The sequence below is a fragment of the Fundulus heteroclitus genome, chromosome 5 (genome assembly GCF_011125445.2).
Source record: "Fundulus heteroclitus isolate FHET01 chromosome 5, MU-UCD_Fhet_4.1, whole genome shotgun sequence".
Classification (NCBI taxonomy): Eukaryota; Metazoa; Chordata; class Actinopteri; order Cyprinodontiformes; family Fundulidae; genus Fundulus; species Fundulus heteroclitus.
This window is the reverse complement of record NC_046365.1, coordinates 18227937-18251920: the sequence shown is the minus strand read 5'-3', so window position 1 is coordinate 18251920 and position 23984 is coordinate 18227937. Positions and strand designations below refer to the sequence as shown.

The window sequence follows — 23984 nt, the reverse complement described above, 5'->3', positions numbered from 1 at the left end:
GGATACGAAACACTTCCTCGTGTTTTCCAATCAGCTTTTTAACACATTTATCATGCTGCTGTGATGTGAGAAATATTATTTTCCCATGTTTTGTGTTCTTTCCCGTCTAGCTAGACCAAAGCTTCAAATCATCTGAATTCTTTGGTCTCAGCTTTCCGCTGTCTTTAAATATGCCGTAAAAAATCACTTAATCGCTCTGTCAGTGGACAGTGGAGGTCTGGTTTTACATCATCTTCTGTCAGCAGCTGCTTGTGGAGCTCTAAAGACACTTTTTCAACAAGCTGCTTATTATCTCGACCGCCATCTGCCTGAAAAAAATTTCCATTTCTTTACTGTGCTGTGTTTCCGGCGATCTGCCGACTCAACAACCTCACAGGGCACATTTAGACAAGCCAGTGTTATTGTTTTTTTGTGTGCCTTCTGTAAAAGATTGAATAAAACAAATAATTCAAACATTAAAAGCCTCACTAACGTCCGAGTTAAGAAGACCCAACTCACTGACTGCAATGACTGCCCACCAAAGCAGCAGCATCGCCTTCTGAAAAAGATTAATGTTGCTGCTGAGAGCAGATCAGATATGGTTTTAGCCTTCAGAAATAATTAGAAACACAGTTACGTCCTCCTATGATCTGTAATATTTAATCAGTTAATGACATCCCAGACTTTCCCTGTCTGAATGCGTTCTCAACCAACAGCCAAAGATTAGCACTTAGAAATAGGCAGGCACACATTGAATGAGCTTTTGAGCATTTAAAATCATAACATTATCACAGCATTTTACCTCAGTTGTCTGGATACAGTGGAGTTGACAAGGCAGATGTTTGCTGCTATCATAGTATCTGCCAAGTCTCTAGGACATGCTGGAGCATTTACCATAGTCTCTTTTGCAAATTTCTGTATATTTGCTTTACAGTGGTGCTGGAAAAATGGACTCAACAACTTTTATCACATTTGTGGTGGTAAGGTTCTACTATAAAGACCTGTGTGAAATACATACAAAATGATAAAGGCTTAGTTTGCGTCCAATATAGTTTTAAACAGCTGTTATTTAAGTTTCAATAAGACTGGAGAATTTTAATGTATGACATTTTAATATTAGAGGATAATATCTGTAGGATAAATATGAGAGTGAACACTTTCCTGCCTCGCCACGGTGCCTGATAGTTATCCACTTAAACACTGAGATCCATCTACAACCTTGATGGTAACCATCTCGTCTCCCACCCTCTCCACACCTCTGATCTTCTTATTTCCCCTGGTCTTCTTCTGGATGCGTGGCCTTGCTGCAGGCCTGCTGTTCCAATGGTAAAAATAGTGTGTATGTGCTTTCTGGACGGATCTTTATACATGCTCAGACCTCCAGGGCCCCGTTTCACAAAGCTGGGTTAGTGGATATCCAGAGTAATTTCTGGGGTAAATTCCTGCATACTCTGGCTTTTCTGTGTCAGAAAGCTTGGAAGCCTTTACCCTGAGTCAAATTATGACAACAAATTACTCCATGAAACAACCCTGCTCGTCAGCAGGGTAACTCTGAGGTTTTCCTTCTTTTTAGCTGAGATCTGCATAAAGAAGTGTCAGAAAAGGCGTGTCCTTTTCGGGAGGAGCCTGTTTGCTTGGAGCACAAATACTCCAAAGAAATCTGTCGGGAAAAGCTGATCAAACCACAATTGAATTTCTTATAATTTCTGGAATAATATATTTTCGTTACAGTTTTTCGCCACTGTCAATCATTTATCTCAATATTTTCAGCCCGCACATCGCTCTTCTAACACAACAAGGGGACAATCTCAGTTCTGAACAATTTCTTTGTGCTGCTCTTTGTTTTTGTGCCAACAGTAGTTTTTTAATAACATAGGTGGCATAGAAAATCTTTCAGAGGCAACTATGTCGTGCTGTCAGGAATGTTACTGTTGCACTCAGTAATAGTTGACTTTAAAGGTGTTCCCTAGTCAGAGACCCACAAGATTAACAAAAGAACTACACAGAATAAACACGATAATTTACCAAATTTTAGGACTTCCAGCTGTAATTTTACATTCATATATTTTTCTCCCAACACAGTAGTTTGGGTGCTCTCCAGGAGTTTTGATAGTAGAAAAAACAAGATGCTGGCTTGTCTACGTTCCAAGTATGGTGGTTAGATATGGATCATGATGGAAAGCCCAATATACGGTTAAAACGGGGCCACAATGGCTTTTCCTTAAAGAGTGGATGGACTCAGCCTTAGAGAAAGGTCAAGGAGCTCCATCATTCAGAGGGAGCTCAGAGTAGAGCTGCTGCTCCTCACATCCAGAGGAGTCCGGTGAGATGGATCGTGAATCTGATCAAAACGCGTTCTTGACACCTTTTTGGATGTGTACTTTGGGCACATTGGGAGAAGACCCTAAGGTAGACCTTGAAGCCGCTACAGGCATTAAATATCCTTTAATATTTCTTCCTGACTGCGGAAGAAAGACCTATTAACTTAAATAGGAGTGAGCTAGCAGATCTCGGCTAAATGGAAGATGGATGGATAGTTGGATGGGTGAATAGATAATATAAATTTATTCAACGGTTTCTAAGGCTAACAAACTTGCTAACAAACTTGAGAAGGTTTGGTCATCTTTTGTCCTCACTAAAAAGGCATCCTATATTCTCTTTTTATAAATCCTTTTTGATTTGAGGATTTTTATCGTTTCAAAACAAAGCAAAGCAAAATATTGGATAAACCAGAGTTGTCTTTTGTGTTGTATTTGTAGTTTTATTGCTTCTTTGTCAGATTGGATCAAATCAGATTCAAAATGATTTATAGTCATTAAACATCTAGTGTTCAACAAGCTTATTAGAAACACGTTAATAACAACAGCATTAAAAAGTTAAGTATTGTTTAAAGTTAAAATGCTGGGCTGTGTCTAGCAGGTATTTTTGGGTTTGAGTAAAAATGAGTCCATAGTTGGGCAGGAGGCTTTTTCAGCTCTGTTTCTTGTGAAGCTCACCTCTACAATGTAGCTTTACATTGCGCTCTTTTCCGTGTAAAACTGAAAAATAGCTTTGGCAGACTCCACAAAAAGTTATCTGAGAATCACCTTTCACTGGCCTCACCCAGCGAGAAACCGTTCCCCAGTCTTTACTTTGATGTCGTTTCCTTAATCAGTATCAGAAATACTTTGATAATCACAGAGGGAAATTACAGTATATTAATATTAATATTCTGTATGCATCAAAATCTTTTTTGTTTTATTTTCTGAGCATCCTGGCGCGCAGCTACTCATTACGGGAGACACTGCTGCATATTTTGATAGACAGCCAACACAGTTCTCATTGACGAGGACTGCGGCGCTCCCGTCTTTATACCAGAAAAGTGCATGTGCAATATGTTTTTGACTTTTCCGAATGTGACCCAGTCAGACGCAGGACACTACTTTCAGTTTGTGGGACACCGGGACTGGAATGAAAATGCGGCACAGTCCCGCACAAATTGGGACATCTGGTCACTCTAGCCTCATCATGAAATGTTTGTCAACTGCAGCTACTCACTTTTTCCTCACCTTGGAATTCATCGTCTTCCTCAGAGTCAGTGGCCACGCTTCAGTCTTTCTGTTGCTGAAGCCCGCTAGGCTCTGCCTGACACCGTGTCGGTGAGGGTGATAATAATTGATTTCACCACTTTAGCATATTCAGATGCGCTATGGGCATCAGCTCAGCCATTGCATTTGTGGGTAAAGCTGTTAAATCTGTCTAGGAATCCCCGTAATGATCTATTGAATACTTTTTTCTTTTTTTTTCCCTTTTCTCAGAACCCGATTCGTGCTTGCAAAATTCTCTTGCAGCTGACATGTTGGCTTCCCCCCTCTTCGTTCCTCGGAGAGGCATGATAACATAGCAACCACTGATATATAGCATTAGCATCAATAAAAAACAGCAAAATTTGTTGTATTGTTTTTTTACATTTTTGTGTCTTTGACATAAACAGACACAATCATTTATAACATATGCATTTATTTAAAAAAAAAATGAATGCGAAGGCTCTGGCCCCAGTGCAAGGTTATGTTAAGATTACCATTTTCACATTTTGTTTGTCTCTACTTTCCAAGTGTGACTCATTATCATGTTCTGTCTCACACAGAGGATAACAATGGATTTATTTATGACTACGGCAAACACTTTTACTAGCTTATTTGATGTTATTTATCTTTATTAAAATCTTCACAGGGAGTGGTATCAACACAAAAGTCTTATACAGTAAACAGAAAGACAAACTGAGCCTTTGTGTTTATGTTTGGTAACAAAAATGTACAAGGTGAAGGACATTAAAAAGCATCAAATAAAGTGCTAAAAAATACAGGCTGTGGACATAATAAGGGAAGCTGAATGAAAAGCTGCCTTCTTGTTTGTGCCTGACTAACAGCCCATTTTCATCTTCTGTGCTTTCAGCCCCATTGTTCACTATCATCCATATTTAGACAAAAGGGATGGATGCTTGATGTCAGCCCATCGACCAGTACACCCATCACCGCTGATTTATGCCATCCTTACCAGTTTCAGGTCACAGGGGTTTGTTTGAGAGGATGTGAGAACAAGTGAATTTTCAGAAGAGTCTCTTGCTCATTAGTTTTTAAGCCCCTAAATGTAAATTGTACTGCGCTGCATTTTAAACCCTATTAAAAAAGTCAACAACTTCTTTCAAGACAGAGGTATCTAATTTTTGAAGTTTGATGCACAGAGGCAGTTTGTATTTAAAATACATTTTAATTAATTTATTTATTTATTTTTTTTGCAAAGGTTTTGCTGATCTTTTCATTTTCTCTCTTTTTGGCTGCCTGCAACAATGCTGAACAACTTCCTTCAATTTGCTGATTCACCGTCCACAGAAACGGCCTGCTGTGAATTTAGCCCTTGACCGTTTTGATCTGTGGGTGTGGCGGCTTCAGTGATTATACAGAACACCGTCTGGACACATGATAACTTTGTTCAAGACTTGAAAGTATTTGTTCTCCATAACTCAGTAAGGTTGGCAAAGGACAATGTTCGACTCTGGCCTGATGGTGCATTGTCATAAAAACGGCTCCTTTGTGTTTCAGCTTGTACAGAACTTCAATAAGCCTGTCTGGGTGGCTCATTATCCCTTCACCTGGCATCATTAATTCTTGTTTGCTCAGAAAAAGATTGGATGGAGAAGTGGGTCAGAGCTTTGAGGTCTTGGTATTGATCCATTAGATAAATACTGCTGATTGATGAGGCAAGTCCTGGAAAAGAGAAAAAAGCTGTTAGTCAAATTCTGTGTAGACATTATCAGCAGTAAAATAGGATCAATAGTTTTTCAAGTGACATAGATACAGCATTGATTGTTTTGGATAATTTTTACTTCGTAACAAGACTGATGCCAACTGTGAGAGAAATACTTGAACAGTGGATACGAATGGGAGTCTATCTTTACCTCAGATGACTTCTCTTCTCACTGGTATTTCCGTTTCATCTGAAACTGGGTATAGAAACAAAGATCTACCTTTTATGGAAGCAAACACACTGATGGCAAGAGTATCAGATTTACAGCTTTTATTAAACATTTTTGTGAATCTAGCACAGCTGAAACTTGATCTTGGTGTTTGATTTTACCAATTTCTGTTGAACAAAACAAAGCTCATGAATACCCCAAAAATTTAAGTGTCAGATTGATATTTTGCACCAAACATTTAGAAGAAGGAAATCTGTCGTCTAGGCCTGCTTTTAATAAAATCCATATGAATGTTACAATGACAAAAAAAGGGGAAATAAGAAAACTCAAGATTACATTACACCCTGAAATAACTTGCCCTGTCCTAATGCGTTAGCACACTTTACATTTTAGATGTTCCATCTTGATACGCACGCGATATGCAAAACAGGAATGCAGCTCATGCAACACGTACTTCATAGACGTGACATGATGTCATGTTTCACAAAATATGCTTCAGTTGTTTAGGGATAAAACTTCAGATATTCCAAGATACACTTGACAGCTGCTTTACAATCATGAGGCTGGAGTTTGTGTTTCAAATGTCCTTGTTTTTTTTTTTTTTCTGGCACTTCCTGGAAAATTTGATGAACTCACCAGATTAACCACAAAGACTGCTATTATTAGAATTCATTTTTGGCATTTTATGTAAATACTGGGGAGCTAAACACATGTGCAGTGTTGTGAAAAACTATATTTTCCTTCTTAGAATAATTTAGTTTAGCCTTTTTGGTCACACTAAACTGTATCAAAATGCAGTTAAAAGATATAACCTAACCTAGCCCTACATGAAAATGTAATTGCTCCATTTATTTAATCAATTACCTGTGATTAACTACCTTTTCTGTGTTAAATTTAACTGACATATATGAGGATTTATTCTCCCCCATTTTGCCAACATACAGTATTTACTGTAAATGCAGGAGGGTAATTGACACTATGCAGAGCTTCATAAACAGTGGGACGCTGCCTTTATGAAGTGTAAATTGTTAGGTTCCTCCACTTTACTTTTCATTACAAGTTCTCCTGCAGCTCCGCTGATGGACTTTTAATTTGCTCAGCGTCTCTGGTTCCTCGATGTAAAGAGAACAAACGCATTATCCTACCACCTCGCTGCTTTATGAGTTTGTGCTCTTGTGGTGTTATGTGGGTTTACTCTTATTTTCCTAATTTTTAGGATGTTAACCGTTCATTCTGCATTCAAGGCAGTTTTGCTGAATTTCGCTGTGGATTTGAAATAGCTGAACACTGTGGGTGGTCTCACTGTTTTATCTCCTGGTAGCGCCTTCGCATTTAGCTTTTGTAATAGAGCTTCATTTCACAGCTCGGGGGATTACATGTGTGCCCTCACATAGGCTCCTCTTGTTTAGTGCTGCTTTTTTGGGATTTAGGTTGTTGTATCTCTGCCCAACTGTGTAGCAAGCATTTGAGAAGCACTGATGCAATGTTGCAAGCTGTCCGCTTGCTTTCTTGGACTAATTAATCTCTTTTGGGGTGCAGTCAAAGATTAGTCATAAGACCTCGTTGCGAGTAATGTGTCCACTTTGGTGGAAACTGAATCTGTGTTGTATCAGTATGTTCTTAGATCACTGGTGTTCAAAGGCTTTGTCACATGGGCCAAAAATCATCAAGCCAAGAGTGCTTGCGAGCTGTAAAAACAGGATGTCTTTTTTCACCTGTGCAACAATGAACTACAAATGCAATATTTTAATGAAACAAATATTGTAGTCATTTTGAAAGAAAGGGATCAGTAAATCATTGGAGAGCCAAAAAAATGGTTTTGTAAGTTTGGCTTGTTGAAGAAAACACTTACACTTTCCAAATAGTTTTTTGTTAGGCAGATTTTTATTTTCTTGTGTATTCTCTTCAGCAAGAGGAGGATGTGGGTCACTCTTTCTTTGAGAGTGTTTCTCATATTTTGGCAAGGTTATTAAATTGATTCAAAGCAGATTTGGATGCCCGCGGCTCTGCCTTCGAGTAAAGGTTGCAGTATATTTGTCGGCTTATTTAATAATAAATTAAAAAGAAAGCAAAAAGCATGACTGTTAAAAGATTAATAACAGATTGCATTTTAAGATCTCATACTATCAGTTAACTGTTTGCTGTGGCTGTAAAAAAAAAAAAAAAACACCTGTCTCCAGATATGTCAACCACTTGTGCCAGAGGGGGGACGAATATGCACCATTCTGGAATTACGGTTGGCAGCCACACAAAATCGGTCAGGCTACGGACATCCTTGTCTCTTATATTTTTAGCAAAATATCTGTTGGGTACTTAAGGAAAAATGTAGTGTAAACAGCCCTTAAATGTCCTATTGTGCAATCAGCAGCAAGAATTATTTCATAGAATTTAAAAAAAAAATATTGTTAAAAGCATAAAACAGCTTTTATTGAAAAAAAAAATATATATCTGATGAAATGAGTAATGTCTCTATATTTTGTACAGTGCTCTTGTCATGCCATATGTTAATAAAGCAATAGACAGAATAGTTTCATCATTAATCTGTCAAAATGGCCCACTAGAACTGTATAAAAAAGACCCTTTTAGCTACTCTATTCAACAGATTGATCTCATGCCGTCATTAACTAAGGTATCAGTATTTTTGCTGCAACTAATGATGTAATATGAGATCAGCATTTCCATGAAGCATATCTGATAGGGAATCACGAAGTGCCCTAAAATGTCCTGACTGACAGTTGCAATGACTTTGGACTTTGATAAAATACAGCGGAACAAAATCAGCAAATTACTCTAGACATTTTACACTAGACCTCAAGCAACTTTAATATTCTAGACCTCCCTACTCCTCTTGCAAGCTCTGGGACCTTAATTTCTAAATTAAATGTAAAATTAACCTTAATCTAAAAAGAGGACTTGACATTCTTTTCCCCTTATTCCAGGGAAGATGCTTCTGATGTTGTGTCCGATCCAAGCGTGTGTAAGAATGCAGCAGTTGTTGCGCATATCCTGTGTGTGTGTGTGTGTGTGTGTGTGTGTGTGTGTGTGTGTGGTAGCTATTGAAGCACTAACTCCAGCTCCTATCCATGCCTTGTGAATCTCTTCCAAATATTGTTGTTGCTTCGCAACAACAATATTCTCCAGGTTTTGGTTTATCCTGTTGCATGTTCATCTTTTTCCACCATATTTTTACCTTCTACACAACTTTGCTATTAATATTCTTGCATACAGCACTCAGTTAAGAAACAGCTTATTTAGCAATACCAGTGGTTTTGCAATATTATTGTTGGACTTTTTTTTTTTCTGCTATTTTTCATACACTTATTAATTTGTCCTTCCAAACAAGCCATATCTAAAAAGCTTTTAGTCAATTTAACACTTTAAAATGGTCCCAATAGTTTGGACAACAACACTTTATTGGTCAGATCTTATTCACTTCTGTTAATCATGCAGCAGTTGTAGAAAGGAAAAAAGCAAAAGTATTAGAAAACTGGATATTTGTGTGTTTTTTTTTGTTTTGGCCTTGTAGTTTGCCATAAAAGAATAAACTTTTGTGAAATGCATAACAAAAAGTCTTTTAAATCAGTGTCTTCCGGGCCTTAAACTGAACCAGATAAAGCCAGCAAGATCGCTCATTAAAATACTGCATTTGCATCCGATGTGGGAAGAGTCAGGAACACAGTAAGGATGTTATCATGTTCTGAGAACCTTTACTTACATAATGTCCTCTCAGTTATCCCAACCTCACAGCTATCTTCAGTAACACTCCTGTTTAAATCATAGGATAAATGATGTAAAGATATCTCGCTATGGATTACTGCAGTCACCTTCTAACAGCATTCAGCTGCCTGGAACTATGAACACAAGCGGAGCGGCTCATGTCTGAGTCCCAATTAGCATGCTTTACCCTTATTAAACCAGACAGGAATGCCAAACATGCGCATGCAAACTTGTCAGCAGTTAGCTGGGAGCACCAGCAGTCACTGTGAAACTAACACATCCCTAATCATTCTGTCTGTTGTGTGCAGAGAAGAAAGGCGGCTACATACTCCCAAACCAGCAGCTGTAATTATGCACTTTCAGGGTAATCTCTTGAAATGAGACGCTGGAATAATACGGTAGCACCAGACTGTATGCTGACTAGATAGGAATATATATCTCTGCATCTATTCACTGTTTATTTACCTAAAGGGTTTATAAATAAATATATATATATATATATATATATATATATATATATATATATATATATATATATATATATATATATATATATATATATATATATATATATATATATAAAATTTCTTATGAATAGCCATTGGGGAACATTTATGCTAGCAAACACACATTGTTTAGGAGTATTATTTGCTGTTTCACACCTTTAATGGAGTCTAGTTTGCCTTCATATCACCAGTTTAGGAGTGTTTTGGTATTTTGTCTTTCTTAGATATCAACTTTAAAATGTTAATGAATTGTCTTGTATTTATTATGATACTCTCTGAGCATGACAGACTAGTTTCATGGTATTTGCATGAATGAATTTTGAACCCAATTACTTCCGCTAAAATACATGTCAGCAAACAATTTAGGTTAAATACACAACACCAAGTTTAGCAACTTTTCATTGCTTTATGCACAGAATGTTTTTTTTTTTTTTGTGTGATTCAGCTCCTTATAGTGCAGCACAACTATCAAAATCTGATACTAGCTGGTTTTTCAGTTTAGCTTGCTGCTAAGGTAGCCAACATGTAGTCTTCTGCATAACAAACATGCTGCATGTAGTTTGCAACCTGTAGTTATAAAACACAACTACCTTAATAAGAGGGCTTGGTGGTGCTCATCTCCTTACACACCATGACTGTGCTTGATGCAGTAAGAAATAGCCACCATGGTGCAGGTACCTACCAACAAATCATTAGAGGTGTGAAGTTCTCACCTAACTAACGTGACTGATGTGGTGGGAGTGTAAATAACCCTTGAACAGTTGGTAACATACTGTAGAATGGATTCTATTGCATTGTGATATAACCTGAAACAACATTTCAAAGCATGTAACTGAATTAAAATTTGTGTTTTCCATTGGATTAATTTGGCTATATATTTCAAGATTTAAATATGATTAGTTTGCCTTGTAAAGTGACTTGCAATGATATTTATTTATTTAGTTTTGTATTGTCTGTTTCAGTTGCTTTCAGAAATCAATACAAAATATCAAACAATTGGTAGAAACTGATTAGGAAACAGTAATCTATGGAAAAACAAAAGATATATCAGTTAGTTCCTCAACGCGCTTAAATCAGGCCCGACAACATTAACAATAATAATCAGTAAAGAACATGAACAATTTTATATAAATAGTCTTCTCATTTGAAAAAAGCTATTATTTGATACATTATTGGTTATCACACTTATTTTTTGGACCAAAAATATGAAACTGCTAGAATCATTTGTAAATGATTGAATGCAAATAATTATGCACATATAGATGAAAATGGCATACAGTGTACCTCTTGTTATGGTCAGGGAAAGTCTAGTAAGCAGTTTGGCAGCTGTGTATCTCAAAGCAGAATATCTCTGAAAATGTTTTACCTAACATCTATTGTGAACGTTACTCCTATTGTAAGCGCATGATGTAGAAATCCCTGATGCAAAGCTGTCCCTTCAGATATCTCCAAGCAGGAATTATTTCCAAAGCCCCATATGTTGTCATTTTTTCTGAGCACATTGCACAAGAAAAGCTTCACCCAACAAACAAACAGACCTTCAAAGTTTATCTTAAACACCTTGCTGCACCACTACTGAAATGTTTGCTCCCTCTTTGTTTTTAAGCTGACTCTGCAAGTTCATTTTAGCTGCTCTAATCCTTCAGACACACGCGGTTCGTCCCGCTTCTCCCTCAATGTCCCTTGCCATCTGAGAAGCATAGCGTCAGTCTTATGGGGAAAGACACACAGACTCTCGCTGCTTGAGTAAACACTCTATGCATCCTCTGCTTTTTTCCCAGAGCCCAGGTGTATTATGGAAATGTTTTCTGTCGTCTTCAGTGTTACAGCAGCATACAGTCGTGTTTCTCAGTCAGCATTGTAGGTACAGCAAGTTATTGTGTCTAAACAGCATACAGAGCTCACATTAGTACTGAGATAACTGTTTGACAGCTCATAACATATCATTTAAGGGTCTTCCTTCCCCTCAGTGTATGGGACTGTTGAAGCTTGTTCAACTCTGGATCAGGGTCAAGGTGTCTCTGTATGAGACAATGTCTGACTGAATGTATGATTAGGATATTGGTTCTTTGTCCATCATCGTCACTGTGAGAGGACATCTTAGTTTAGATCATGTATAATGCTTTGTTGTTTACCCTAAAGTTAAACCTCATGGTCATAATTAACTCTATGGGCCTGTTTGGACTGGTAATAACATGCATTCAGGATGATTTACATTTATGACAGTTTTTAGATTTAAAGCAGTCAGAACATTTGTAAAAGAATGACATCCAAATAATTATGTATATTATGCAATAATACTACTGCCATTACTACTACTACTACTATTACTACTACTACTACTACTACTACTACTACTACTACTACTACTACTACTACTAATAATAATAATAATAATAATAATAACAATAATAATAATAATAATAACAATAATAATATGATTTTCAGGATTCAAATGACGAAGAATAAAAACTTGTTTTTGCAGTTTGAAAATAAATGTCATTGACCTCTGGTTCAATCAGTAATTCAATCGAGAAGGATTTGATTTCAGGACCATGGACAGCTTCAGTTTCTTATACCTGCCTGTCATTATCCTTACAGCTCCTTCTGGGACATAAGAGAGTAGCATCATAAGACTATTAATGTGTTCTAATTAACCAAAACATTTACCGGCTGCACGGATTTAATTTTTATTATAGTTGAACATCATCTGTCGGTAGGCCATTATGATCGGGCATGTTTAAATCTGGATGGTCAGGTGTTTTTTTGTGCTTTTGTACTGCCTTGTGGTTTAAAGTTTCATCAATTTATAATGTCAATTAACATTAAAAAAACTGCAAACATGCAGATGTGAAAATTACACTGCTCTTTATTTATACATCAACTGCTTGTTCTACATGCCTGCTGACAAGGCGGTGAACTGTAAGTTGTGCATACTTACATCATTGTCGAAAATCATATTTTCTCCTGTTGTGTTTTGCCGTGGGGGTGTGAGAACAAACAGCTGCCTTCACTCAGAGAGGTCATAAGGACAACATTAAGAAAGGATGAGAGAGATGACCTCTCTCTCTCTCTCTCTCTCTCTCTCTCTCTTTATTTATTTATATATATATATATATATATATATATATATATATATATATATATATATATATATATATAGATAGATAGATAGATAGATAGATAGATAGATAGATAGATTTAATATTGATAGACAGAAAGTTTTTCTTCTGGATAAACAACATGTATTTAATAATTGAATCAAATCTCCTATTGCTTGTAGCCACCCTAGATGCTGCTCTGAACATTTGGAGTCCTATTGTATAGTTTTTGTCTTTTTGGAAACTTGCATTGTTGGTTGTTTTCTTGTAGCTTTTTGTCTGTTTAACATCACTCAAATCCTCCGCTGAAAATTGTGTCATGTTTGCGATTAAATGTGAACCTATATTTTGGAAAAGCTGCATGCTTTGAATTTATTCCTGGAGCTAAATATCCTCCTATTGTTGGAAGAATCCAGTTTTAGACTCACTTAGACCTGAACTTATAAGGTTAATTCACAAAAGTAAGTGATTCAAATGCCCATTCCTCAAATAGGAATAAATAAATTCCTTAAATACACTGTGTTGTCACACAGTATACTATGAATATAAAATACCATTGAATTTGTCACAGTTCAATTTATTTTGGGGTATTTAGACACAACACAGGAAAATTATCATGATTAATTCCACTGTCGCTCTGGTTGTATGTTTTATTTAGCTGCATTCATCTTAACATCAACTCACAACTTCATATTCCATTCAGAACAAAAACATCCACATAGCATAATGCTCCCACTACCATTTTTCACAGTGAGTTTGGTGTTTTAATTTATTTATTCTGTATAATGTCTGTCATCTTTGTGAACCTTGCTTAATACAGTGGTCGATAAAAGACAGAATTATCAAACCAACTAAAATAAAGCAAAACTAGATAAGGGCTGCACTACCAAACAAAGCAGGATAATAAGAGATAAATGATGTAATAATATGAAGCAATGATAATATGATGGTGATGAGGCTGGCTCTCTAGATTGTTCAGGCCTGTCTGTGTTTCACAAAGACAGTAACAGTGGTACTCTGCCTATAAAATTCAAAATGGTGCAACCTAATGGGGCTTATAAAGTGCTATAACATTGTGTAGAAATTACTCAGTTTTTTTGCACGTCACTTTGCAGAGAATTCAATTAGATTATGCAGAGAGTAGCACTTGCTATTTATTGAGTGGTGCTGTGTCTGGTTGCGAGTGTATATGTGCTAGGAGAGATGAAGGTGAGTGGGTGGAGGGACAGATGTTGATGTTGTTAGTGCCAGAACCTGCCTGTGTGACTGTGTGTGTGTGTGTGTGTGTGTGTGTGTTTGTGTGAGCTAACATGAATTCAACCACTGCTGTTTGGAAACTAGACCCTGATCACTCTGCTGGAAGTACACAGCGAGACTCTGCAGACTCTACCCTCCGAGCATTGTAACGTACAACGGAGCAGACCAAGGCCGTCTGAGCATGCTAATTTGTGGGATTAATTAGCAAACTTCAATGAGTACCTAATGATGTTGTCACAGAGCTTTTCACTGGTTCCTTCCCCACTTTTACAGTAGCTGTGCACTGGAGGTGGAGGCACGGGTTTTGACTGTGGATGTGGAGGGAGTTGATTGCCACTCTGTAATTTTCGGTCTGACAACCTTGTAAGTGCGAGAGGCGTAGGTGTGCCAGTGACAAGGAGCTTGCTTTTCAGCTGACAGCCCCACAATGCCTGTCACCAGATGTTTCCCACCAGTCACATTTGCATTATTCAAGTCTTTGGAAATGTCAACAGTGCAAACCTCCAACTTTTGGAGCTGCGTGCTTTTATTTCAAGTTGAAGCCCCCAGCAGATCTGCAAGCCTTTTTTAGAGCAGCAATAGGAGATATACATAACTATGGTAAGTTTAGACCTGCGTTTGCACTAAATGGAAGTCAGGAAAGGGTTAGATGTCCACAGTTCTGGACTGTAGCTGTAGGTTTCAAACAGAGACCCTCACTGCTCATCCGCTATTGTCTACCAGGTTGCATTAGACTGGACGCAATACTTTTGTCTCAGAGTTTCTGGATTTTGTGCCCATGCAGATGTGCCATTTAACAGTCTGTATTTTGAGTAGAACAGATGGTGTTTTAGAAACCAAAGAGAACCCATGAACATCTTCAGAGTGGCTTTAACGATCTTCTAATGAACAGTCTGCTCTGGTGTAGATATGGGATTCCACTGAGTGTTTTCAGATAATTCAACAAAGCAGTTGTGTGGACTTTCATCCCATTTGGCTGCTGGCTCAATTTTAATGGCAAAATTATAATTGAGCCAGTCAAAGAGTGTAATACGTTTTAGTATCATTAATAAAGATTTTCCGTCTTGATGATTAGAATTTCTTGCATATGTAGGAAAAAGCCTGTAGCAGGAAGTTTATAGTAAACAAACAAACAAAAAAATAAATAAATCAAGAACTACTTCACAGAATATGACTAAAGCTAACAGCAAACAGGTTTAAGTCGGAGGCAACCAGACTTTTTCTCAGTTATTTCTGAAAATGTTGCAACACCTATCCAAGAGCCTTTGATAAACAGCAGAATGAAAGCTTGGTGGTGCTCCTTAGGCGGTCCAAAGGGAGATCTACAGTGATGCATCCAACACATTTATTGAGCATTGAAACCCTAAACTTCATTCATATTTCAGACAAGATGGTGTTGCTGAAAGACTGAAATTGTGAAAAGTGAGAAAATATGTGCTGTTTATACGGAAAAAAGCTTGCAAGCAAAAGAAAGTCTGAGTATGGAAATAGTCAGATGCTGCTTGTTTTCCAGTAGCTATATTTTCACTGCTTCTTTCTCCACAGTCATGTTGCACAAACAAGCATGATTAAGTTGATATCTTGGGGAAATTGGATAATAGTCTGGCTCATGGTTCACTGCAGACAGGAAATAAATTCTGTGATTGCACTGGCAGGCTCTTGGGGGGGCTGCTCTTCCTCAGCGCAGCAAACGGCTTCGGAAAGTTGTCACAGAGGACCGTGCAGAGACTCATTACATTTCAGTGGACCGCTCTGTAAAAGTTAAGAGTTTGTCCTGTTGATGTTATCCTGTTGGACTCTAATTGTTTGTTTATCTTTTGTTTAGGTTCATCTTGGTTTTCAGCTGCGTGGTCATCTCAGTGTTCTCAACCATCCCAGCTCATCACGACTTCTCCTCTAGCTGCCTACTAATTCTGGTAAGAAAACCCTCAACTAGAAAAAATATTGTTTCTTCCTCCTGAGCCCGTCAAGCAAGCCCGTCACTAAACTGTCTGGAGCGAGATAATGATCAACACTCTTCTCATTCCTCAAATAGCCACTTCCCTGCCTGCTCCATCTGAGCCTGTGGACTGGAAATGTTTCAGCAAAGCTTCCTTTAAGAATGTCTCAAGTGTTGTGCAATCATTTGATTGTTGCCAATCAGCTCAAAAATGTCTCTCTCACATATAAAGAATCATTGATTCTAAGGGAGAGGTGTCTTATGGTAATTTTATTTTTTATTAGATCTTTAAAAAGTATTTGCACTTTACTTCTCCCTGTTGTCTGTGCTAAAGTATACTGTATCTTTATGTAGGACAATTCCCATTAAAGCTGTTTTCGTTCACAATATTTTTTGATTTGTGTTCAGAAAAGCATGACAAGTCTTTTAGACATTTAAAATTGCTCTCAAGTCCAATAACAAATCATCAATTAACAAGACCCCTTTTACCAAACATAATATCTAAACTGTGCGTGTCCCCCCTCCTCTTTCCTCCTCTATGCTAGAGGGGAGCCACATGTTGAGGTGAATAATGATTTATTATAAGCAAAACGGCAACAAACTTACAGGGAGGGCAGACAAAAACTAGGACCATAGATAACACAAGGAGAAGAAAAGAACAGAGAAGCATTACGGAGAATCCGACAAAGAGGGAGAGTAAACTGGCAGTTCAAATAGGTGAGGAAACAGAGGGGAAGGCCGGTGAGAGTAATTAGCAACAGGTGAATGAGATGAATGACACGAATGAGCTGAGGGAGAGCAATTATCTGAACCTAACAAGAATAAAAAAAGAGACTGTATTATAAAATAAACCCACTAATGACTGAACTGTCAGAAGACAGGCAGGTCTCCTGACAGTTCTGACAGTTGTAGGAAAACAAAGATCCAAGAGAAGCAAAAATAACCTAACCAAATCCATAATGAACAGAATACTAAATAATGACAGGAAACAAAAAGGAAGTGATAGAATCTATAGACCAAAAAAAAACAACATTAAAAGGTGAATCGCTGCCAGAATGCATGATCCCCAGACACCTAAAACTAAAACACCCAGGAGTCATGACAGGTGGAAATATGCAAAAATCTGGTTACTCAGACTTCTAAAATGTAGCGTATACTAAGATAGTACTTATTTAAAAAGCTTGAAAACTGCTGGTCTACATAATGCATGTGTGTAAGTAACACCCTGACAACACAGAGGACACAGAAGCAGACAAAACCCTTCTCCAAAGTGAAAATATTGGCAAACGCCGTCTACATGCTGAGCTGCCATTTGTTCTGCAGCCCACTGTTTGAAACCAGCCATTTGCTCTCAAACACAAGGCTGTGTAGTATCACTACAATTGGCTGATATGATTTTCAGTAATTGAAGCAAAATGTAAAAAATATTTATAAAAGAGACCATTTGTTAGTTCCCTAATGAATGTGTTAAATGAGAAACAACTAAAAACACTGAGTCATTACTTATAAAATAGCTTTTATTTATCCTATTTTAATGTTGTGTCTGACAAAGCTTTGACTGTCAGCAGAGTGTGGCTAAATGAATACTAACAAAGTTAGTTTCTAAGCATCTGTTAAGACACGGTCATCCGGAATGCAGAATAAATGACACCCTTGTCTCTAATTGTTTTTATCCTCATACCCTGAACTGTACCTGCGTTAAGTAGTCATAACACCAAATGGAGTTCAAAGATGCCTAAAAAAAGTGATTCACGAAGGACAGGCTGAGCCACCGGTGGGCACAGGAGCAAAAATGCTTTTAAAAGTTTCCTAATGTGACTTTACATTTGTGTGTTTTTTCTCTCTCTCTGTCTTTTGAAAAGCCTCTAACAGAAAGGAAAGGTCAGTCTTTTGTACACTGCAGCAATTCCTGAACGCAATTGCCCCTGCAGCAGTCGCTACCATTTCACAAAGTGCACCCCACTAATTACATCAGTGTTACATCTAATGGAAGGAGAAGCGGTGTGTGTGTGCCTTTACAGAGGACCTGCTTCAGTTATCATCACACAAAAAGCTTTCTGCACCTGGTGACAAATAAGGCATTAATGAGACCGAATGTGTAATGAATCCACACAAAAAAACGAACAACTTGGAATGCAAATATGTTCTTAGGAGACAAAACCTGACGACCCATTTTAAATAAAACTAACCAACTGTAATCAGAGACTGGGAGGACACAACCGAACAAAGGGATGATTTCAAGCACTGCACCTAATCTACAACAGAATCTCTCGGAAAAGAAAATAATAAAGGTGTCACAATGCTCCAGCAATGATTCAGACTAAAACCTGATTCTGATGCAGTAATGGGATTTTAAGACAGCCGTGCAGAAACGAATGTCAGCAAACCACGACCTAGAACAAAGAAAAGAACTGTGAGCCAAAGTTCACTTCCTACAGAAAAATTCACAACTAAAACGACAACTTCAAGTTATTCTGGCAAAAGCTGGTTCTGCGACATGGTAATTTGATGGAGGTACATTGTTTCTTTTTTTTTTCCCCTATAACACAAATTCTTGGGTAGATTTTTGACATTTCTGAGCAGTGTACGTGCTTTTTGGTAACTTTAGTTAATTATGGTTTAATAGACATTAAGTGCTAACTACATTAGATATACTTTACATTGCATTGTTGAAAGTTGCCATTTTTTTTTTAATTATGTCATATCTTATCAATAGTGTCAGTAAGTGCTGCACTGGTCTCACGTCTTGTCTGCAGCCAGGTGCCTTTGCATCTATTGTGCTCTTAGCACAAAGAATACACTTGCCCCACGCACCAAAACAACTGCTGCCTAACCTTCATCTCATCCAGTCTTTTTTTCTCCATGTGTGTGTCTTTTCCAACAGGAGCTTGTAATGATTGTGGTGTTTGGATTGGAGTATATCGTCCGCATCTGGTCAGCGGGATGTTGCTGCCGCTACAGAGGATGGCAGGGCCGGCTGCGCTTCGTCAGGAAGCCCTTCTGTGTCATAGGTGGGTTTAACATCTCCGTCGCCCTGGCCATTTCCCCAACACTGATAGAGCTCGCTTACTCTCTCTGGGCTCGGTCACACAGCACACTATAATGACCATGGTTTGCTGGTTTCATTTTCAGCTGTGGTCAGAGCTTTAAAAGCCAGGGAGCATTTACGTAAGGAGGCTGCATTAGCTGCATTTTATTCTTTCCAATGTTTAGACTTGGATTTTTCTGCTTGGAAAGTATATTAGGGTGATGTGGAGTGGCAAGGGGACACTGAGTTCCTGCTCCCTCCCTTGCCAGGTCAACATTAAGCTTAAACTTCAAGCAAAAAAAAAAAGAGTTAGAGTTAAGTGAACTGTGAAAGAGAAAAAATATGGGAACAAGTTAAAAAATAAGTAGAACTGCAGTTTTAGGGTAAAAGGGTTTTATTGTTGTTTATTTGGGTATAGGGGTTTCGTACTTGATTATAAATTACATTTAAGTCTAAATGTGTCTCTTCTACATTCAGAAATCAGAACAAGATTCAGTAAGGTTTTTTTTTTATTATGAAATCACTGTTTCAGAAAGCAATTACATAAACACGGTACATTGGAGTTGTTTCTGTAAAAGATTCTGACCTGAACTGATTCTTACTGGAATGAATAGAATAAACTGAAAAAAGAAAAAAACGAAACCTTTCTGCATTGAAAGGGGAAAAAAAACATTTATTGATTTTGAAGGCCATTAAAATTTAGAAAAATTAAATATGAACCTCAAAGACATTAGTGAGGGTGGATGTGTAATATTCTTTGCAAAAAAGATCAGATTAAACCTTGTTAAGTTTGGACTTTTATGCAGGCTGTTATTTTTTTTATTGTAGCAACATTAAGATGACACTCAGCTGAATTTAATTGACTCATTGGAGGCTTTTCTGACTATTATAACCTTAAACCACGGCTCACTGGCAGGAATAATAGCTGAAAAACAAGGTTTCAACAGATTACAGCTGAACCAAAACAGTAAATTATCAGAAGTTATTATCAGAAGACTGTCAGATGTCTGAATAACATTTTTTTGGTGGCATTACATTTGAGACTGGATTTAAAGAATAAGTCTCAGCTTCCATTACGACTCTACAATTTTAATGAAAACGTTGCAGGATAAAAACAAATGGATTTACAATATAGGATTTTGCGAAAATAAAATGTAGAAAGCACTTGGAAAAAACTCTTATAATCTGTGCATCCGGGTCAATGATGTTCACAGGGGTGGAGACTAATACTAAAGAACGGGGATCAACACAAAGAAGGCTATTCCCACTGCGATATTGTTGGACAAATATCAGATGCAAATTGTGAGTTATTTTCACCAAGTCAGATCGACTTTTTTTCCCCAAGTGGAATACAATTAAAAGGTGATAGAAAACATCAGAGACCAGTCAGTGGGGGGGCTTTCATCTGCAAGAGGTCCAACCGTGTGTGTTTGAGCTACAACATGACGCTGACAGTCCACAAACCATGATGGATGTTGACATGGATGCAGAGCCTAACACAAACAATTAGTACAAATATGTTGATGTACTGTGAAGTTTTCCACCTAATTGATTTTCACGTTTGCCACTTGTGAAAGCTTTATTCCGTGACTTGTTCATATTTGAAATGGGTTCAGTGCTCTAAACCTCCATTTTATAATGCTTTGTTTAAAAGAAATAACTGGTTAGACAGGAGGACAGGACCCATAATCAGTATGTCTGATTGGCAGTTCATGCAGAAGTGATTCAGGTCCTGGCATATTGTAGCTTGCAGAAAATCAAATATGGGCATCCCTTTCTGACTTTGTTCTCTTCACAGACAACTTTCGTGTAATGCTCTCACAACTAAAAGCCAACTGGTGCTGAGCCGTGACTCCGTAGAGCACGTGGCCCATATATAAAGACTGAGATGCGATTCTCGACCTCGGGACCTTTACTTTAACTCCTCCACCTTCTCTTACTGCCCATTTCCTGTTTGATTTCTATGAGTAAGGAGCCTCAATAAATGTAAAAAAAAAAAAAAAAAAATTACAAGCCCACTGAAGAACCAGTTTGGATGAAAGCAGAAAAAACACAGCCATACCTTTAGCACATTAGCTGTATTTAGCAATACAGCTAATGTGCAGCAACTGTGTTTAGTTTGGCAAACTGGTGCCTTCTACGACTTGGTTGTAAGTATATAGTTTTATCTAAGTAATTATTTATTTAACAAATCAAGACAACAAATTCAAAAACTATTATTTTATTGTTTTAGTGTATGACTTTTATTGATTAAAAAAAAAAAAGTCTGGCCATTAGGCCTAAATCCACTTTTGGCAAGAGTTCCCGAGCACTCATTCATGATCAGTGATGTTGTATCAATAGACTGATGTTATGTTTATAAAAGAAAACGGCTGTGGGGGGTGAAGTGGTGAAAAGGAAGAGACAAACAGGACGTTTAACTCAAAGTGAAGCTCAGTTTAGGGTAAGAGAAGCAGCATGCAGATGTCGTATTCACTCTGGTCACAGAAGAGTGAATAAGACATCATCTGTCACACAGACCGTCGTAAAGAGACCACAAATACCTCATGGGTTTTGACCTGAAGGCCAAAGAGGAACAACAACTGCTATGAACTTTCTATCCCTGTTAACTGACCTAAACACCGAGGAGCATGTAGGAGAAATGCTCCTAAGAATAACTGGAAGCTCAGAGCAATGCTGCCATATCATGTTTGCGATAACAACACAAATTAAAGGGACCCACCGAAGAAAAAAAAATCTGTCAAAGACATCTGATGTGAAACCTTTTTCCTTGTTTTGTATATTTATCTATTCGTTTGTTAGTTTGACTCACTTCTGCATCAAATAATACAGGTATTCACATGTTGTGTAGAGTTATATTTCAGGGTCATATATAATGTAAAATAAGTTTCCCTCACAGTCTGTAGTGTTCAAGCCATTTATTTTTATTTTATAAAATCAACAAGAAAAATATAGAATAAACGATTAACAGAAAAGCAAGCTCTGTAAGAGCAAAATTGCATTCTAACGTTAACATCTGTAACAAAGAACACGTTCTGAAATTCCTGACTGTATTGATTGTCAATCGTTTGTAAAATGGTGTCATCCTAAAACAATTGCTCTCTTAAACTCTGTAGCTGTAACAAAACACTGTATAAGAACATGATTGTTGGTAAGAAGATAATACAGAATGAAGCTGTGTGCACTGAAGATTGCAAAGCAATCAGGAGAAAATGAGACAATTTCATCACTCTAAGTCTCGATTTTCTAACGCAACAGCTTGACTTTAGGTGTTCAAGAAATATAAAGTGGGGCCAATTTAGCTTAAACTTAATGAATAAATGATTCATCTTTAGTGTTTAGAAAGAATAGTAATTAACTTGTTTAAACCCCAGGCTTTTTGAATCCATAGCAGAAAATGAAAAACACAAAAATACAAACTTGAAAAAACTGTTTTCAAACAATGAAACAGTCTTGTTAAAAATCAGGAAGATAGTAGTACAGTTTTAAACTTTTCTCTAACATTGTTCTGGGGTAGTTTGTATTTTCTTTGCTTTTACTTACCAACAAGGGTTCAAACTAATTTCTCAATGTTTTTGTGTGATTTTAGAAATATATATTTTCATTGAAAAGAGTATGTTAAAGTGTTTTGTTGTTGTTCTGTTTATTTCAGCTTAATGTACTGTTGCCCGTATAAAGACAATATGCAATGGGATTGTTTACATAAAGGTCCATTAGAATAAAGCTTTGTTCGACAAATGATAATCCATTTCCATCCAATTCATATAACATCAGCAAGGTTTTATAAAACATTGAACTGATTAATACTTTAATCAGTCAGTCAATAAATTATTATTTATAGATCCAGCACTTTTTTTGTAGATACATGTGAAATCTGAACATTTTAAATAATTCAACCACCTGCTGCAAATTAAGTTCAGTAGCAAAATGTAAAATTGTTGAAGTGTTCACGATAAACAAATTACACAATGTGTTGAAATAGTGAAATACATTTCACATTACGAGGATTACACCCAAATTCAACAATAAATCACTCTTTTATGACTACTTTAGTCACACGAATTATTCGGTGAATAGAAATCATCAGCAAAGCACACATTTGCAAATCAGCTGTGGTCTCAGGCACAGCAAAATTGCAACTAATCAATCTTAATTTGTGTGCTTGACAACACCTCAAATATCGGGAATAATGCCAGGAACAATCCATTGCAAGTCAAGAGAAAATCCCCAAAAAGGTGTAGAAAATTGATGGTTGTCTTGTACAAACAGGTAAGTAATACAAATGATAACAAATGCCCCACATTTTCCTAAAGATCCTGCTAGAAGCATAGTTCACAAGTTTAAAGTTAAAGGAACTGTGGCTACACCACCTAGCTGTTGCTTCCTCTGGCACTGGAAATGTATAGTGTGTGAAGAAAAAGATGGATTGAATCTAGCATCAGGAAACCCTGTGAGAAAATGTCATGTCTGACAATAAGCTGAAGCTTGGTCATTATTGAAACTTCAAACAGCACGTTAGCCATGTCTCCATAACATGATTCTCACCAGATGAATGTAGTTCCGCTGAGCTCCATGTGGCTCCACACATCCATCTGTACTCGCTGCCATTGGGAGGGATTTCAATACTGCATAAAATGGAAAAGCCAATCAGGATCGCCAGGATTTTCATAGATATGACGTATCAGAGGAGCGACTGTTTGGATTCACACAACAGTGGCGTTTCGCAGCGAGGAACTAAGGGGTAACATTGATGCTGCTATTTCATCAGTATTGTCCAATCTACCGAATATTAATTATTTAAAACAACACCAGAGAACGGCTTTTAAGGCTTTTGTTGATGGAAACATTGTTTTAGCTCCTCTCCCGACTGGCATGAGCTTGTAGCATATCTGTAAAGATGACGGACAAGTGACTTATCCTTCTGAAATACATCTCCAATGGAGTGATTCCAGATGGACGAGTGGAGCCATGTGTAGCTCAGAGGAATCACGTCCATCTGGGC

At 37.4% G+C, this 23984-nt stretch overlaps 1 protein-coding gene across 7 annotated transcripts in view; it reads left to right on the top strand.

Annotated features, from left to right (window-relative positions):
- LOC105921058 (potassium voltage-gated channel subfamily KQT member 5) overlaps positions 1-23984 on the top strand; it is a 128975-nt gene that overhangs the window by 63110 nt on the left and 41881 nt on the right. For all 7 annotated transcript variants that reach the window (XM_036137051.1, XM_021313018.2, XM_036137052.1 and 4 more), the window contains exons 2-3: positions 15841-15931; positions 18839-18965. In XM_036137051.1, the coding sequence (XP_035992944.1) occupies positions 15841-15931; positions 18839-18965 (218 nt within the window). The remainder of the gene's footprint in view (positions 1-15840; positions 15932-18838; positions 18966-23984) is intronic.